The sequence below is a fragment of the Miscanthus floridulus genome, chromosome 6 (genome assembly GCF_019320115.1).
Source record: "Miscanthus floridulus cultivar M001 chromosome 6, ASM1932011v1, whole genome shotgun sequence".
Lineage (NCBI taxonomy): Eukaryota > Viridiplantae > Streptophyta > Magnoliopsida > Poales > Poaceae > Miscanthus > Miscanthus floridulus.
Genome location: NC_089585.1, coordinates 58,185,812 through 58,204,307, shown reverse-complemented (window position 1 = coordinate 58,204,307; position 18,496 = coordinate 58,185,812). Strand labels below are relative to the sequence as shown.

Here is an 18,496-nt window from a genome sequence, read left to right as displayed (position 1 = left end):
ACATCCGTGCCTGCACCACAGTGCCAGCGCTACAAGTCTGAACATCTCCACCCCACCGGCCTACTGCTGCAACTGCCGTGCCCACCTCGATCTGGACAGGCCTGGGGCTGGACTTCATTGAAGCTCTTCCCCGCGTCGGCGGCAAATCAGTCATACTGTCGTCGATCGTTTCATTAAGTATTGCCACTTCATTCCGCTTCCGCTGGCTCACCCATACTCGGCGGAGTCTGTGGCATAGGCGTTCTTCACCGAGATAGTGCGCCTTCATGGCATGCCTCAGTCCCTAGTCTCTGATCGAGACTCGGTGTTCACCTCATCTTCTGGAAGGAGCTCATGCGCCTCACTGGAACCAAGCTGCACATGACTTCAGCGTTCCATCCCCAAGCTGATGGCCAAACCGAGGCAGCCAATAAGGTCATCACCATGTACCTTCGCTGCCTCACCGGCGATCGCCCCCGCCAGTGGATGCGCTGGCTAGCATGGGCAGAATACTGTCTACAACACCGCCTTTCAAGCCTCCCTCAAGGACACGCCATTCAAGATCGTCTACGGCCGCGACCCACCCTCCATCCGCTCTTACAAGCCCAGCGAAACGAGGGTGGCTGCGGTGGCCAAGAGCATGGCTGAGTGGGATGAGCTCCTGGCCGATGCTCATTGCCGCCTGGAGCAAGCCTAGGTAGTCTACAAGCGCCACTACGACAAGAATCATCGTGAAGCTCGCTATGCAGTGTGCGATTGGGTTTGGCTGCGGCTTCGCCACCGCGCCCCAACCTCCCTGCACGTGGCCACCAAGGGGAAGCTCCAGCCACGCTTCTACGGGTCGTACCGCGTCACAACCATCATCAATGACGTCGCCTACCACCTCGAGCTCCCGCCTCGCGCCCGCCTCCACGTCTTCCACGTTGACTTACTGAAGAAGTTCGCAGGCACTCCACCGGCTGCACCTCCAACCCTGCCGCCCACTCATCACGGCGCCACACAACCTGTGTCGGAACGCGCCACCCGTACCCGCCTGGCCAGAGGTGTCCACAAGGTGTTGGTGCATTGGCAGGGAGAACCGGCGACATCAACAACCGGGGAAGACGTCGAGAGCTTCATCGACCGCTATCCCTCCTTCAAGCTCGAGGATGAACTGCTCGTCGAGGGGGGGAGAGATGTCATGTGGGGCCGACAGTACAGCCGCAGGCTGCGGGCACGAGACGCAGCCAGGGGTGCCCCCGAGGGCGTGCATGGCCACCAGGAGCCCGAGGAGGCCTTGGGTGGCTGAAGGGGCCTTAGTAATTATGAGTTGGTTGAGTAATTAGAAGTTAAGGCAGGGCTACAATCAAGGAGCCAGCCTCCTATATGTACCCAGGACTACGTGAGAATGAATCAAGAAAGAACAATTACTTCCATAATCTACCTCTTCTCTCTCAATCTCACCCCCTTCTTCTCTGATCGACCAGGTAACAGCCCTGGCACCATTACCGGCCCCTGGCTATGAACTAAGGAGCCAAGGACCTCCAACCTTGGGTGCCAACGCCCTTGACAGATCCCAAGGTGGCGGAAACCCAATGAAGAATCAGGGTGGAGGGATGCAGGGAGGCTAGCAACAAGGGCACAATCAGCAGCAGCACAAGCTTGCACCATGACTGTCATCCCCATGTGGAAGAAGCCTCAACTTTTTCCAACCTAGGAGGAACTAGGTGGCATTTTATTATTAAATTAAAATAGGCACCCAAATTCACTTCAACAAGGACTTGGACCTGGGTGGTCTGGGCAGACATCCACACCATCGACCAACTTGGCTGAATATGAGTAACTGTGATATTGTGAGAAGTTCTTCAGGGGGGGATGCTGGACCTGGCAGATAACAGCTGGATGTGGGGAAATTCCTTGTCAAGTTCCCTCCTCACAAGAGACATAAAGACATCAACAACTATACATCTTTCAATCTGAGAAAGGATGTTACGTTCAACAAAAATCTGAGAAAGGATGGAGGTCCTGGAATGGGTAGGAGAAATTGAACCATATGGACAGCTACTAGAAACCTTGGTCAGGATAAGAGGAATACCACCTAAGTGGTGCGTGTGGAAGGTTTTTGCACAGATGACATCTGGTTTTGGTATGATGTTGGCATTCCACTTTGGCTTTCTGGGTTAAATCGAAGTTGATGACGTGATCCCAAGAAATCTCAACAAAATTCCAACATCTAGTGCTGAAGGGGCATTCAAAAAACAGATGATATGTGGTGTCTTCTAGATTTAGGTTGCATAGCACGCAATTGTAATTATCCCCTTCAATCTTGTAGTTTCTTCTTAGGAAGTTTGTGTGATCCTAAAATTAGACAATGAAAAAGCTTAGCACCAAATTAGTTGGCATTTCCTTGAGTATATGCTCACTGAGGTTTTGGAGATAAGTGGGTTTCCTGGAATGGTAAAATTGTGAGAGATGGCTCCCATTTGTGTCAAGATTATTAACGATGAGAATAGTTCTTATTTTACACAAGGAAAAGGCCTAAGGCAGGGGGAAGCCTTAGCCCCTCTCCTTTTTAATCTAGTAGCTGATGTTTTTACTAGGATCCTTAAAAAAGCTGCCAACTACGGTTTAATCAATGGCTTACTCCCTAATGTTTGACCAGGTGGTATTATATCCCTGCAATATGCAGTTGGTACCATCATGTTTCTTGAGAATAAGTTAACAAAGGCTAGGCATTTGAAGTGGCTTTTAGCATGCTTTGAAAACCTTTCTGGCATAAGGACTAATTATGACAAATGCGATCTGATGACTATTGGCATCTCTGATAGTGAGGGAAATGATTTCTTTAGTCTCTTTTGCTCTAAAAGAGCAAAGTTACCTTTTAACTTTTTAAGTATTTTGGGTGTTCCTTTGCATTTCTCTAAGCTTAGAAGGCAGGATATACAATCTATAGTAGATAAAATCATTAAGAGGGTGGGTGGTTGGAGGGGAAGACTCCTCTTATGGGGGAAGTTAACCCTTCTTAGATCCTGCCTGGCCAGCATTACCATCTACCTCATGTCTATCATTAAGTTTACCAAATGGGCTGTGGAAGCAATCGACTCACATATGGGGCATTTCTTCTAGAACAATCAGGAGAATGGATATCACTTAGCTAACAGGACATTAATGGCCCGAAGGGTGGGGGTTTGGGCATTCCAGATCTTGGCTGCCTTAACGTGTCTGCTTTGAGTGGAAATGTTTTGTGGAAAAAAAAGATTGTGGATGAGAAGTACGAAAATAACACTCCTAACCTTTTCCGTTGCCCTGAGTGCTTTGGGCAGCTAAATCTGCCAAATTTGGTTTTAAATGGAAAGTGAGGGATGGAACAAAGATTAGATTCTGGGAGGACCATTGGTTTGGTAACTCAAGTTTGGCCATTCAATCGTGTCCAATTTACATCCTAATCAATGAGAAAAATGTAACTATTTTTGAAGCCTGGGATGAGGAGAACCTGAAACTTACTTTATGAAGAAACCTACTTCCAAAGGGATGGAAGATTAGGTTCTGGGATGGAAGAAACTTAGTTTCAGAGAACGTTTTCCCGTTAAATGATGAACCTGTGGTTTGAGCTTGAAGCTATTGAAGAAGTTTATCTCCCTCTCTGATGGCTGTATGCTGTGATCTGGGGCTAGGAATCCAAGAGTCTTTACTCTGTCCAATTTATACACCTGCCATTTGGAAAGTTTGCATTTCCCAAAGAGTTCAGCTCTTTATGTGGCAATTAATTAAAAACAAGCTTCTTACTAGAGATAACTTGGCTAAAAGAAGTCATGTAGATGACATGTCTTGCTTGTTTTGCAGTAAAAATGAATCCATTCACCACTTATTTTTTTATTGTTGTGTTGCTGCCAATATCTTGAGCATTGAAGTTTATATCTTGTAGTGTAATGTTGATTCTGATTTTGAATCAGTAGCTCAATTTTAGTATGAGGCAAAAGTGCTCTCACAAAGAATGTGTGCATGTTTGAAATTCTTTGGAGCTTATAGAAATTACAAAATGCAATTTGTTTTCATGGAGAATGCTGGAAGGATGTGAGGGTGGTGACAAAGGTCACTGCAAAGATGATATGATGGCACCCACTTTACATGCAACAAGATGGGGGAACTTCTAGAGAACGCAGTCAGAGAATTGGAAGGAAAGGCAAGTGAACCACTAAGGAATGGCAATAGCCCTGAACTCCAGTTCGATAGATGCAACAGTGCTTGAGAGCAGAAGACTTAGATCCCGATCATATTGCATTCCAAGAAGTGCAGACCTGAACAACTTTGGCAGGCGCGCCTTGAATTCACTGTAATGAAACTCATGTGCGCTTTGTTGTGGGGGTGAGGGGTTGGGGGACGTATTCTTCTATGTACAAATAAACATAAAATGAACCCAAACACGATCTGGAGTTCATAGCAAACCAAACATAGAGGTAGCAGACAGGCAGGCAGGCAATCGTGAGCAGAGGCAACTTACCAGGAGGAGGTGCGCCAGAGAAGTTGGAAGGGAGGCCATAGACCTGCAGCCGCGTCTTGATCACGTCCAGTGGGCACAACACCGTCGCGGAGATCACCCCTGCCACAAATAGAAAGGAAGCAAAACACAGGACCACCGTCACAATCACACAAGCAAACCCGAATCCCGGAAGCCAACGCGAGAGGGGAGCAGAATTACCTGCCAAGCCGCCGGCGACGGCGTTGCAGGCCGCCTCCCGGAGCTTCTCCCGCGCTCCGCGGCGGCCGGCCTCCGACATGGCCGACACAGGCGCCTCAGGAACCGAAAGGAAGATACGAACCGGGCCGTCCTTCCGAGTCCACCTTCGCACACGGCCGCTAGAAGAGGCTGAATACCGATGTCCCACTCCGGCCCTGTGGCGGAGCAGCCGGATCGGAGTGGTGGTAACGCGTGGGGCAGCAGGCGAGAGTAGGATGCTTAGCTTGCTGCTGGTCGTGGGTCGAGAAGGAGGCCCGGGGCGGCGCGTCTAGGGCTGGGGCTCTGCGGTGGCAGCTCGGATTCTCTGACGTACAGAAGGTAAGTCACGGCTAACTTAGCCCTTGCCCGATGCCCTCCATTCGTCATCCAATGGCTGATAGAAGAACACCTTTCCCACCTCTCAATTCACAGCCCAAGTGCACTTCGTGGCCCAAATAAGACCCAGGTCAGGTTGTGGTTTTTTTATTTAATCATTTTATTCAATATTTTAATAATAATCATTTTTAATTTTTTTTGGAGTTGCTATATTTCAGTCGTCTGAAATATAGCATTTTTTCAGGCAACGTCTTAGGGCCATCAGATCTGGATCCAACGATCACATTCAAAGCTGGTTGTTTCTGTACACAGGCAATATTAACGGGTCCGCGAATCAAACCCGCCAAACCTTACCGGGTCCGCCAAACCTTAACAGACGCATGATCCAATACCCGCTAACTGAAGTTGGTGCTCGGCTGGGCTAGAATTGAACTATTGGCCCAGTAAACACACTCTTTTGAAGGGTTGCCTAGTAAACACACTTAACATATCTATCCCACTGTAGAACGAATCTCTACCACAAATTAAAATTGATAGAGTACAAATTTTATTCCACTATTGCAAAAATAGACAATGAATATGGTCTTCAAAAGTTACAACACAAGAATATGAAAATTGCACGTTTCAAATAGTGCAAATACTATATATTGTTACTACAATTATATTGTATATGTATTATAATAACTAGTATTATAAACTAATAACTAGTATTATAAATCCATCAAGCAATAAACTGTTCAAAATTACAATGGTCCAAACAGGCAATGGCAGGTTATTTATAGATATCACATACACAGTTGGAACCATATATAAACGAGGAAACAGAGGGCATAACAGGCATCAGAAACTCGAATCTGCATCATCCAATTGATGTCCTGAAGGGGAATCCGAGTATGCTCATCATGTGCTAAGACCAATATTGCCAAATTAAAAATGAAAAGAACATAAAGGAAGAGAATACGGGTAAACAACTCTCAATTCAACAATATGACAGACAAGTGAATCAAACACCAGGTTGCAAGGAAATGATAGGAATACCTGGTCAGGCTGTGCTACATCAGAGAAGATAGCATCAACCATGCCAACCAATATCCAGTACCTTGCCGGGTACCTGACATCCTCAGTAATGGAGATCAAATTTGTCCTCTTCTTTGCCATGTTGACAAGGTCTCTTCCACTCCTGTGGGAGAACTCAATTGCATACACCGGCCAATTCTGCAAGACTGCAAGAGTGTCCAAACTCTTAAGACAACATACTACCATTAAACTAATACACAATCTGACAATAGTAAGGACCATGCTACAGCAACTCCTAGAGACATGTAAGCCATATTTTCTAATGGACCAAACCTGCTCACTTGCAGCAGCATTAGCAGTAGCTGCTATAGCTTTTTGCCTCTATTTGACTGTAGCACTAAACTAGCAGCAGCTACCTGATACAAACACCTGAAATCTGCAGCCCGCACAGAATAGAAGCAGTAGGTAGAAGATTGTAGCAGAGAAGGCTTGCTTGAGATCCATAGGATTCCACATTTCCACTTGTGGTAACCACTAATGAAATGAGTGCACCTGTTGGAGAAACAGAGTATAATTGGCAGATCAGTTGAGTTAGATGGAAACAGAAGCTACTACAGCATGGCATCTCCACTTTAGATAGAACTGGAGAGGCATCAAATAAGAACAATAAAAGACAAACGCATAGTACTGGTGCATATGGTGCAAAACATAGACCGATACTTATACTTGAGCTGAATGTCACAATTATCCTCTCTATGATATAAACAAAAAATTCCTCCATCTTCTTCCCCCTGGCTCAGTAGCAACCCACAAATTTTATAACAGCTATACTAGGCATACGCTTGGTGCCTTGCTGCAAAAGGCAAGGATGTCAAATGAAACTATGCAATTGCCCAAATAGCATTGGGCCACATGTGTGTTGACACAAATAGTAAAGCAACGCACTAATAAGTAGATTGCAGGTGGAAGACATTCTGTGGCAGAAATCTGCAGTTAGATTCACAGTCAAAGTGCAGACCAAATTATTGCTACCTATTTGACAAAAGCAATAAGGAGAGAACATAATTCATACAACCATACATGCTTTGAACTGAACAAACAAGGAATGAAAAGAACCTAAAGTCTACAAAATCACAAAAGCTGAATGTGTAGAATGCCATGTTCAGCTCCCCTAGTCCAATGTTTTTCAAGATAAACTAAAAAATGTCTACAGAAAATGACTATGAAGGCAATCAAATATCTGAGTTTGACTATTACTTTGCCTTGAAATACTACTCTGAATTTTTTTACATATACTTCTTAAAGCCGATTACGCAGATTTACTAAACAAGTAGAGTTTTCCCTTGATAATTTGATTGACAAAATTTGTTTGCGTGAAAAATTTGTTTCCCATACTGGACAATTAAAGATCACAAGTAAAAATAGGCCACTATGAGAGGACGAACAAAGCTTTTACGGTCCCAAATGCAAGATCTTTGCCAACGCTAAAAGTGTACAATGACAAGTGGTTCCATGCAATTCTAAAACTGAAAATATGGTACAATAGTTATCAGTAACTTGCTACTCAAAGTTTCAAGAACTAGATGTTCAAAGTGGACCATAATCACTCTACAAGACATTTGAGAGCTTCCTAGACTTGCGCAGAGGCATAAACTTGACTCTCTAATCACTACCACTTGTCAGAAACAATCAGACAGTGACAAGCTACAAAAACTACAAATCTGATCTATACAAGAAGATCCTGCTGACCATTCTTGCATGATCCTATTTGTATCAACATGCATGAGCTGCTAGAAGCACATCCTTCCAATTAGAGATCAAACTGACACACAACACTTCGCACACACAAAAACTAAGGCCTACATTCAGTTGCAACACCAGATATATGTGTGTAACTAAGACTGAAAGTTCTTCCACCAGTTGCATAATCAATTATTCTACTATTTATACCATGACAATAATTTCATACAATACAAAAGAAAATTGCACGTTTCAGTTACTATAACTATTACTTTTTGAAAATGCAATTTCTACTTTATGTTCACCACTTACCAGTGAGATGATCACAAGGCCAGGCTGTAGCGTGTTGCTCCTGCATTGCTGGGAGCCTGGGACATCTCATAGCTCTCTAGCTGCAGTTTTCTCGGGTTCAGGAAGCTCTCGCTCGCCTTCGGGTCTACCTCAAGTGTCGTCTCGGGGTCACTGTCCCTCATCTCAAGACTTGCTGCATTAAAATGAGCAGTTCAGTTTCTTGACAGATGTTGTATTACATCAACAAAGGAGTTAGTGGTGAATGAATGGAGTCCTACTTCCCAAGTTATCAAGAAATTTCACAGAGATGACAAAAAAATGACAACACCCTGAAACAATCACATAACACTATAGTGCTATGTTTTTACGGGATGATACCATATTTTTTCATATTTTATGACACAATGTTCTTTTCGTACGAGGATAGTCATAAAATGCGTTTAATTCATTGAAACTTATACAATCTTATTACCCGTGTATGCAAGTTAATTGGTATACCATCTGTTTTTGATGGGGTCAGTGTTCACACAAATCATAATTAACAGACTTCAAGATGTGTTAGCACAAATCACAGAGGCAATTTTTTTCCTATGAAAGGACAAGGACAAATAAGAGATGTGTGTTGACACAACTAACAATTAATAGATTTCAAGATGTGTTAGCACAAATCATAAGAGACAATTTTTTTCTATGAAAGAACAAGAACAAATAAGAGGTGTGTGTTGGCACAATCATAATTAACAAAGTTCAAGATGTGTTACCACAAATCACAAGATAATTTTTTCTATGAAAGAACAAGGACAAATAAGAGGTGTGTGTTGGCACAATCACAATTAACAAAGTTCAGGATGTGTTAGCATAAATCACAAGAGACAATTTTTTCTATGAAATAACAAGGACAAATAAGAGGTGTGTGTTACCACAATCACAATAAACAAAGTTCAAGATGTGTTAGCACAAATCACAACAGATAATTTGTTTCAAGGACATAAATAGTGTGCTTTAGCCACCCACAGATTGGTCCTACGCACGATCCTGCAAATGATTAATTTGTAGGTCGTAAATCTAGGTTAACCCAATATGATTACCTCCCTAATACTAATCCAATCATAGCTAGGGCTACCCGACTAGATATGGACACATGGACACAGCACAAGCCCAATAATTGCATGCCTATAATACATATGTCCAACAATAAACAAGGTACAATGAATATATATGATCTTAAAAAATTATAGAATATATATATGAAAATTGCACATTTAAGGTAGTGCAAGTAGTGCTTGTTCATAATGTAATAATATTGTATATGTATATAATTAGAAAATCTGACTCATACATGTGAAGCCTGCTATGAGTACTGAGTACAGTTAACTTGTCCTGGTAGAAAGCAAATACACAGAAAAGCACAAATGAAAAAACTCTAGACTGTTAGCACAAAGACAAATCTGATTCTATAAACAATAATCAGGTTTGTGCTGAGACCTCTCAAGGAAGAGTTGTAACCACCTAAGCACGGAGCCGGAGTCATTTTTTAGTAAATGCACATATATTCTGCAACAAACTTTGTAAACAAACAAGGTGGTGTCATGCACCTATGCACAAAGACAACTCTAAACTATAATCAGGCATCACAATTGGATTCTATTTCGGCCACCAACCTAACATTATGACCTAACTGTAGTAGCTCTAGTTCACAAGGCGAACAAACAAAGGAGAAAAATTGAAATTAAATCAAGCATCCAGATCTGGACTATGTTTCTATCTAGTTTCAGCTGTAGAGATCCATCATATCATATTTTATAGCTCTTTTTTTCATCCAAATTCATTAAACTTGCAATACAAAGAAGCAAGGAAGGAACGACATCCTTAATAGTATTTGGATTAGTTGCTTGCTTTAGATGTCCGTGATGGCTTCCATGACCTTATGCTTTGTTCTGTCATTGGTCATGGTAGGGATCCAGAGCACCACCTTTTTCTAGCACCGACGAGATTATTCTCTTTTCAGCCATGAAAAAAGAGGAGGAACCGAAGAAATGCATGCATGGAGTCACGAAACCTGAACCAAGTCCATCTCCATCTCAGTTATATGCCTATATATGAGGCCTTCTTCTTAGCTTCTTGGATTTGGATGAATGGATGGCAGCTGGCAGTGGAGGCGGGAGAGCGAGGCTCAGCCTTTAGACCCCAGAGAGCAGCTGCTACTCACTATTTGTACTTACTCTTAAGTGATTATTTGTGATGTATTATTATCTTGTCTTGTAGGTTTACTGGTATGATAGTTGGTTGTGACTGGACCCACTATGGCCTGATTCCAGTTGGAGATACTTGAAGGTAACTGCTTATTTCCACTATGGTTTGTACTTTGTGATTTTGCTGCCTTGTCTTTAAAGTGCCATGCTATTATTTAGGATGCACAGATTGAATATTATTTTTGAAACATTGTAGCTCTTTAAAAGCATGTCAAAGCATTAATTTTGGTGTGCCAAGATTAGGGAAGACTTATTGTCAAATTATACACCCTTTAGCAATGCATAAGTATAGTTTTGATAGGTTCTAGTCCAGATAAGCTCCTCTGTATTATAGTTATTTAAATGGAAAATATGAACAAACGCAAAGGTTATTGATAGGGTTGTATCATGACTTGAGAGGATCCAAGTGAATGATACATTGATACTAGGGAATCTAGACGGACAATGCAGATTAGATAGTAATACTATGGAATCTAGAAATGCCTGCAAGGCTGCAACAATGTATTTGTAACAAGTTTCTTGGAGAAACATTAAGTGCTTAGAATTTTCCATTGTGACAACTTTAAAGATTGACAACTTTAGTAACCCAAAAAGTGTTTCAGGCATGTACTGAAAGTTCTAAACAAAACTACAGATCTCTAAAGAAAATTACTGCATTGTAGGTATGCTTCATATGATCTAGCCCAATTAAAATTCTTTAACAGGTTGTAAGTGCTAAACACATCACTATGGAATAAAGTAGTATTACCAAGCATGCTTCTAGCTACAACCTTTTGATGAATCCTCCAAAAAAAGGTGTAATTATGTTTTCTCTGAACCATCAGGACAATACTACTCGATTAAGTCTAAACACCAGATGCAGCAACCCAACTAAACAATGATGACATAAACTAGACAAAAGAGTTTTGCTCTTAGATCCTATTGAACTTCTATATGGTAGAATTTTTTTTGAACCTAGAAATAAAAAAGGTTTGTTGATCTTACTAATCTTCAATTTCAAGTAAACAAAAGAAGCAAAATGCTGCCTAAAGACAGAGCATCCCCTGTTACACTTGAGAGGACATCCATACAAGAACTAAAGAGGTTCTAGCTAGTATGGTAAAAGACTAGATGAAAAAAGAAGGTTCTGCACTTGCACCAAGCTATTGTAAACCAGTTGCAAGCATTCATGATGTCAAAATAATATAGGTCGTAATACAAGAGGTACCAGGATGGCCTCTATAATTAATATGTTAGACATAAGTAGCTAACTCATTGTTCTAAAGCCTGAAAAAATAATTATATTGAAAGGAAAAGGCAAAATGTCTGGTTTAAACTCACAGAAGTAAACAATCTTGTGTTGTTATTTAACTCCCAACTCATAGGACAGAGTCGAAGCTGATGACAGCACATACTCTCCGAGTTTTTTAGCCTCAGCATAGATCAAAGAGTACTAGTGCAAGGATAGTTAAACTCAGCAAAAATTTACCCAGTATAATTATTTAGGGAGAAAAAAACTAATCTACCATATATATCTATACTACAGACGCATTTGGACACTACATAGAAGCCTTAGGATTACCTAGTCTTGTCATGTGAGTACAACAGCTCCAAGTAGGTTCTACTTGACAAGCATGAACTTGGAGCCGAATGCAGCATCCAAACATTGGGCAACTTCATCAGAGGCCAATGAGATGTAAGATTTGGACAAAGAAAAAAAAATGCATGATCCTAAGTGAGTGAGTATTTATCAAAACATGATATAGATCAAGGCTCCGATATGAATCAGGCCTACCAGTCATGAGTTATCAGAAGCAGAACTGGCTTTGTAAGTTGAATGGTTATATCATCACTGCCAAATAAATGACATGAATGAAATAAGCTGATGCAGAAAATAACAAGAGACAATTGAATGATTATTAAATGGCTCATATAAAAAATTCAACCATTAATTTTCCCTTTGCTTCACAGGTTAGATCAGAAGCACGGGTAATGTCGAATCACCGCCACCAATCAATCAAACGAAACAACAAACCAAACATAATAGCAAATGATGTATTGTGAATATCTGTATCCATTGCCTTGACACGGACCAATCACAACATTCATCAGGGCCTACAACACTGAATGGAAATCTTAAGTACCATTTCCTCATCAAAAATTCTGACCAGATAATCAGTCAATCATCACGAAATCTAGACTGCCCAAACATGTCAATCGCTCCGTGCCTCAGCATAACCGCAAATTTAAAAAAAACTACCACTGACCGAAATCATAACCTCACAAAAATCTAGTTTCATCTCTTCTGAATAAGAAAATCAGATAATGCATTACGCTGCTGCTATAGGATCACTGACACAGCACTCATTTACAATGAAGACAAAAGCGAAGTAGAGTCGCGCTAACAATCAATCACTCACCCACTAGATCTTCCTAATGATGTGCCTTGGGCCTGCTCGCCCACTTATTGGCGTACTAGTATGCAAAGCCTCACAACTGCAAAAATCCCACAAAAGTATCAATACAACCAAGAACACAACACATATGATAAAATTGCTAACTCCTAGATCAGGCAGGGATGAACAGATTGGACCTAGGGCCTAAGAATTGTCCATGTCAAGGTCCCGATTGGCCAATGGCTCATGCCGTGTGCTAGTCTCCTAAGCTCTGAGGGACAGATCTGCTAAGGTTCCGATTAGCTGTCTGTTTGTGTTGAATCAATAAATTCTTATGATAAGGCAAAAGCCATCGGGTGAAAATCCTTGGATATGCACATGAGGGATATTGACCAAATAGATTTGCAACTAGCTAGAGCATACATCAACCTAGCAAACCAAACCCTAACTAATTCGAGTAGTAGTAAGAACAAACACAATACAACCCTCATTTCCACAAGGATTCCAACCTTACTAGCAAAAATCTACATCCCCATGCCCTCCTCAATATATGATTTTAACCAATTGATGACCAAATCAACACCCAATCACGAAATGAGATCCAGTACACACGCAAACAACAAGTGATGAAACAACGGGGACAAGGAGGAAGAAGATACAGCGGGTAGCGCGAATGGAAATGCAAGACGACCATTGCTGCTGGGGGATGGGCCGCCGTGGGCACTACTCCACCGCCGCTGCCCCCGCGCGCGTTGGTCCCCATTGACGCTGTCGCGCGTGCTGCTCCTTCGCTGCTCGTCCACCGAGGGCCACTTTGTGCTGAAGGGAGGGGGGATGCGCCACTGCCCACCACAGTCGGTGCTCCACGTGAGGTGAGGGTGCCATGGAGCCAGAGGAGACAGAGGAGCAGGATCTGGGAGACTGGAACTGGGAGAGGAGAGAGTGGGAGGGAGAGACAGAGAGGAGCAGGTGGTTGGTCAAGCACTTGGGTAGGGCGGCGGCCTTTGCGGATGCATTCTCAAATCCAATAAGGAACAATGGACCCAATAGTAGCTGAACACAGCGCACTGATGCTGATGTCCATCATCCCACGGATAGAAACGTCACTTGAACACAACCACAAATTTCAGGCAACTGAGGAATAGGAAAAGTGATTTTTTTAGATCCGACACTTTTGGTTGCGCCAATATCATTGTTGCACCACAAAATAACCTTGTCACGCCACTCCTGTTGGTGCGTGACAGTATTGTTGTGTATTAGTGCTCATCGTATTAGAAAAATAATATTTTTCTATATGTTATCAAATGAAGATAGCTTTTACATCAAAGTTGTAGCACTCAATGAGATGAGTTTTTACATTTGGGGTCGTTAAGATGCTCGAAAAAATAATACAAAATTTCAGCAACGTAATAATCGTGAACTAGCGCTTGTCGCATTATAAAAATAATATCGTTTTTATATCATGTCAAATGAAGATACCTTTTACATCAAAGTTGTAGCCATGTCTTAGCCGCCACCTACCCAGCTCCGCTGTGGTAGAACCTCCTAAATTATAGGACCCACATGCACTTGTCACTGTCCAACGACCTTTGACAAACTATGCATATGTTCCTGGTAATTTAAGAAGTTTGTCGGGTGTCCTCGGGGAATCCCGAATCATCCACGATTTCCGAGCAAGATCACATTACAGAGTCATTGCAGTATTACAACATTTATTCAAATATATACATCAGAGTAAAATAGCGGAAGTCTTACGATAACTTAGTTTACAAACCAGTTGTTTCAAACCTTACAAACTGAGTATGATTATTATTACAAACCATAGTAGTAGTGGTGTGACATAATTAACATAAACATAACACACAAAATAAGCATCCTGCCCAAGGATCACACATTCACTTATCGTCATCGACAAGAACAACAGTCATGCAGCAAGGTCCAAAACAGACCTGCTCATGAGGCTCACCTGCAACAAGGGTCAACGAACCCTGAGTACAAAAGTACTCAACAAGACTTAACCAAAATAAAAACTGAGAAGACTCAGGAATGCAGGCTCAGGGATTCAAGGTATGGCTTTAGCAATACTCAAAGTTCTTTTGCGTAAAAGCTCTTTACAAAATTTTAGTATTTCAATATTTAAACTTCATAAGAACAATATATGAATCTGCCATGATCCGTAATGAGATCATGAACTTCGTATCAAACTCTTTCTCAAATCCAGCTCAAGTTTCAGTTATTAACTACGATGATGAATAGAGAGTTGAGTCTCCATAACCGAGGAGCTACGACGATTCGAACCGATTATTAACCCAGCTAGGAATTCCAGACCACACGACATATGCAGGTCCCTGACCAACATATACCAACCTACCCTTAGGTCCTCTAAAATAAGAATGAGTCCGCACCACCCAAGAACATAGTACTCCACCAATCCAGTCCATTGCCACGTGGGTACATGCTATTCTCGCCATCTCTCCACTCCTAGTGCGCGAGTAGCCATTCTCGTAATAGGATCGCCAAGTTAAGGCTTACCGAAGTATGTGGTTAGTACTACAAAGTCTCATCTCACATAGTTCAACAACGGACGGACCTTAATCGACACAGGCGGAAAGAAGTCGCTCACAAGACCTCCATATCTTGTGGCTCTCACACACCGAGTCCGCCCGGTCTAGATTTATTACTTCACATGCTCATATTTCATGATAACATAAGTAACCAAAGATCCATTTAAAACTCGTAGGTGACAGGTAATCACCCGACTAAGCATAACTAGGTATTTACGAATTAAAACTAATAACAAGGTAGATATGGAAAAACAAGGTTGGTAATGCACCAATTAGGTTTCCACTTGACTCCTAATCACTTAATGCAGTATATAAAAGCAAAAGTGATAAAATTTGTAAAACACAAGGTAGGATTAAATGCATCTGGGGCTTGCCTTCGTTGACGGAAAAGTTAGGTTCCTGCGACGTTCCACAAGTATCAGATCTGACCTCAACAAACAGATTAACTTCCTCCACAACTTGATTAACTACCATGTGTTCACCTTCGTTCACTACACATAGTAACAATGCCATGTTTAACATGATGTGAGATATGAAACATAATGCTTGATGATGGATGCAAAATTAACAATTCGAATACAACTTTCCTTCGCGGTACAGTTGCAAGTCAAACTAACTAAATCTTTTTTATAACACATACATCAATTGCCAAGGATCATTACCAACTAATGATTCAAGGTCATCACTCAATCCAAAATTTCAAACAAAACCTAAATCATTAAAGATTACTATTTGCTTTTATGAATTAATTATTTAATTCAAAATTATGAAATAAATCAACTTATTCCAATTGAGCTCAAAATTTTTGTAAATGTTCATCACATGATAACTAAGTGGCAAAACAATTTTCATAATTTTTGGATAATTAATTAAGCCTAGAAAAATCATGGAAACCCATTTATTAATTAATTGAGCAATTTTTATCACATTCAAAAAGTGCTGAAAAACAACATTTCATATTTTTCTTAAATAATATACCTCACAGAGAGGTCACACAAAAATTGTCAAAATTTTTGGAGCTCTAAATAAATCTACACAAAAATAACAAAAGCTATCACTATTCATTCAAATATGAAAAACAGAAAATTCATTTTTCAACTACACAATTGCTGATAGGGTGACCCCACATGTCATCCCCGACCTCTAGTTTTGACCGTGATGGCGACAGCGCTGACCGACAAAAACTCACCGACGGTGAGTCCAACGACGACGGCCAAAGTACCAAAACACTCTCCACACTACCCCGCATCGCTTGAAGGCACTAGCTTGAGCAATTTTAGCGAGTTGTGAGCTTGACGTCGGCCATGGCGGATGCGACGGCTCGACGATGCCACACCAGCGAAACAAGGTCGGTAGAGTGTAAACAAAAGGCATGGGAAGGTTCAGCAGCTCACCACGAACATGTTGGAGCAGAGAGTGAGACCGGAGAAGCAACGGTGACGCTGGTCGACGTTGACAGCGGCCACGGCGAAGCAAGCGACGACAACGGTGGTGCTCAAGTGACTGTGATGGACAAAATGAGCAAGCAACAAGGTAATAAGCACCACGACATCGAGACGGAGCTATAGGTACACAAAGCAAGGGCAATGGCTCATCGGAGAGCGCTGGCCACGACGGCGCAGCCACGACGGAGAGGTTACGGGCCGCGAGGAAGAAGGGTTCGCACCGCGGGTTCCCACCAAAATTAGGTGACCATAGTTGGATGGCTAGGCATGCAAGGAGGAGGCAAAGCTATTGAGCACTTTGCTACGACGGTGGAGGCACTACAGCGACGATGCGAACTCGCCGGAGTTGAGCAAGGGCGACGGGAAAAGCAGAGCAACGAAAGGAAGGTCGGCGACGGCGTCTGAGCTTTATTGAGCGGCTGAGAGAGCAAGGAGACGACATGCAGTGGCCTTCCTCGCACCAGCGTGAAGCCAAGGGTGGCCACAGGCGCGTCTAGAATCGAGCAGAAGGTCACCGGCGGTGGGGCGGTGGTCGTGACACTGTTCACTATAATTACAGAATTGCCATTCGTTTTAAAATCCAAATACTCCCAAATTTGCAGAACAACTCAAAAATCTCCAAAAATAAAAGTTACTCAAAATCCAAAGTTCTACAACTTTTCTTTTATAACCACCCCCTAATTCGGTCAACATTTTGAAATGACATTTTGAATTCAAATAGGGGACATTTAACGAATTTCGCCTTTTCAAATTACTTCAAAATTTTCATAACAACTTTGAAAACTCCAAAAACAAACTTTGTATAACTTGACAAGCTCTACACTTTTGCTTTTAGGCTCAACCCCAAAATGTGCTTAGATTTTGAAATGAGTTTTTAGGGTAGGATTTAAACACTGAAAATCAGGGTTTTTTTTTAAAATTCAAATCCAAACCAAATTTTGAACTTGATTCAAACAATACAATTCAACATATACCACATAAAGGTAAACTTGTTTTAGTGTATGGATATCAAAGTTTTCACTAAATGCCAAATGCTTTGCAATGCATATGATGACATGGTAGGTTTTAGTATTTAAACACCCGAGGTGTTACAATCCTTCCCCCTAAAAGAAATCTCGTCCCGAGATTCAAAGCCATAGGGTAAGTAATAGAAAAAGAAATGTGTCGCGCGACACATACAAAATATGTCCATAAAATAGCTGAGGTCCCTTTATAAAACACAACTTGTATCAACCGAGCTCAACTAACATTACTCTATATTGACGCAAGAAACTCTGGAAATTTCTCTAGCAAGTAATCTTCGGATTCCCAAGTAGCTTCTTCTTCGGAATGTTGATTCCTTTGTATCTTGTAGAGCTTGATTGTCCTCCTTCATGTGACACGATCTTTCTGATCTAGGACTCGAATAGGATATTCGGAATAGGTCAAATCAGGTTCAAGTTCCACTCCTTCAACCTCAACATTCTGCTCAGGCACTCGGAGACACTTCTTCAATTGAGAAACATAGAACACATCATGCACAGCTAAAAGATGTTCGGGTAGCTTCAAGCGATATGCCACTTTTCTATACCTCTCTAAAATTTAAAATGGCCCAATATATCGTGGTGCCAACTTGCCTTTAACACCAAAACGGGTAACTCCCTTCATTGGTGATACCTTCAGATATACAAAATCTCCCTTGTTAAATACCAATGGTCTACGTCGTTTATCTGCATAACTCTTTTGTTGGGATTGAGCTATCTTCAAATTACTTTGTATTTGCCTAACCTTGTCTTCTGTTTCTTTCACAAGGTCATCTCCA

The 18,496-nt window shown here is 41.8% G+C and overlaps 1 protein-coding gene and 5 non-coding genes across 7 annotated transcripts in view; all 6 read right to left on the bottom strand.

Annotated features, from left to right (window-relative positions):
• LOC136456059 (nicotinamide adenine dinucleotide transporter 2, mitochondrial-like) overlaps nucleotides 1–4,995 on the bottom strand; it is a 35,462-nt gene extending 30,467 nt beyond the window's left edge. For both annotated transcript variants that reach the window (XM_066455816.1, XM_066455817.1), the window contains exons 1-2: nucleotides 4,658–4,995; nucleotides 4,460–4,558 (exon numbers count right to left, since the gene is read on the bottom strand). In XM_066455816.1, coding sequence (XP_066311913.1) covers nucleotides 4,460–4,558; nucleotides 4,658–4,736 — 178 coding nt within the window. In that variant the 5' untranslated portion in view covers nucleotides 4,737–4,995. The remainder of the gene's footprint in view (nucleotides 1–4,459; nucleotides 4,559–4,657) is intronic.
• An 852-nt stretch (nucleotides 4,996–5,847) lies between these two features.
• On the bottom strand, nucleotides 5,848–5,921 carry LOC136462115 (small nucleolar RNA snoR60). The gene has a single exon (XR_010760634.1). It is a non-coding gene; the product is annotated as a small nucleolar RNA snoR60 (small nucleolar RNA).
• A 5,719-nt stretch (nucleotides 5,922–11,640) lies between these two features.
• LOC136462133 (small nucleolar RNA snoR97) lies at nucleotides 11,641–11,742 on the bottom strand. The gene has a single exon (XR_010760652.1). It is a non-coding gene; the product is annotated as a small nucleolar RNA snoR97 (small nucleolar RNA).
• Nucleotides 11,743–11,859: 117 nt separating this feature from the next.
• LOC136462072 (small nucleolar RNA Z278) lies at nucleotides 11,860–11,977 on the bottom strand. Its single transcript, XR_010760594.1, has one exon. It is a non-coding gene; the product is annotated as a small nucleolar RNA Z278 (small nucleolar RNA).
• Nucleotides 11,978–12,057: 80 nt separating this feature from the next.
• Nucleotides 12,058–12,151, bottom strand: LOC136462071 (small nucleolar RNA Z223). The gene has a single exon (XR_010760593.1). It is a non-coding gene; the product is annotated as a small nucleolar RNA Z223 (small nucleolar RNA).
• Nucleotides 12,152–12,214: 63 nt separating this feature from the next.
• Nucleotides 12,215–12,299, bottom strand: LOC136462140 (small nucleolar RNA U36a). Its single transcript, XR_010760659.1, has one exon. It is a non-coding gene; the product is annotated as a small nucleolar RNA U36a (small nucleolar RNA).
• Between the last annotated feature and the right edge of the window lie 6,197 nt (nucleotides 12,300–18,496).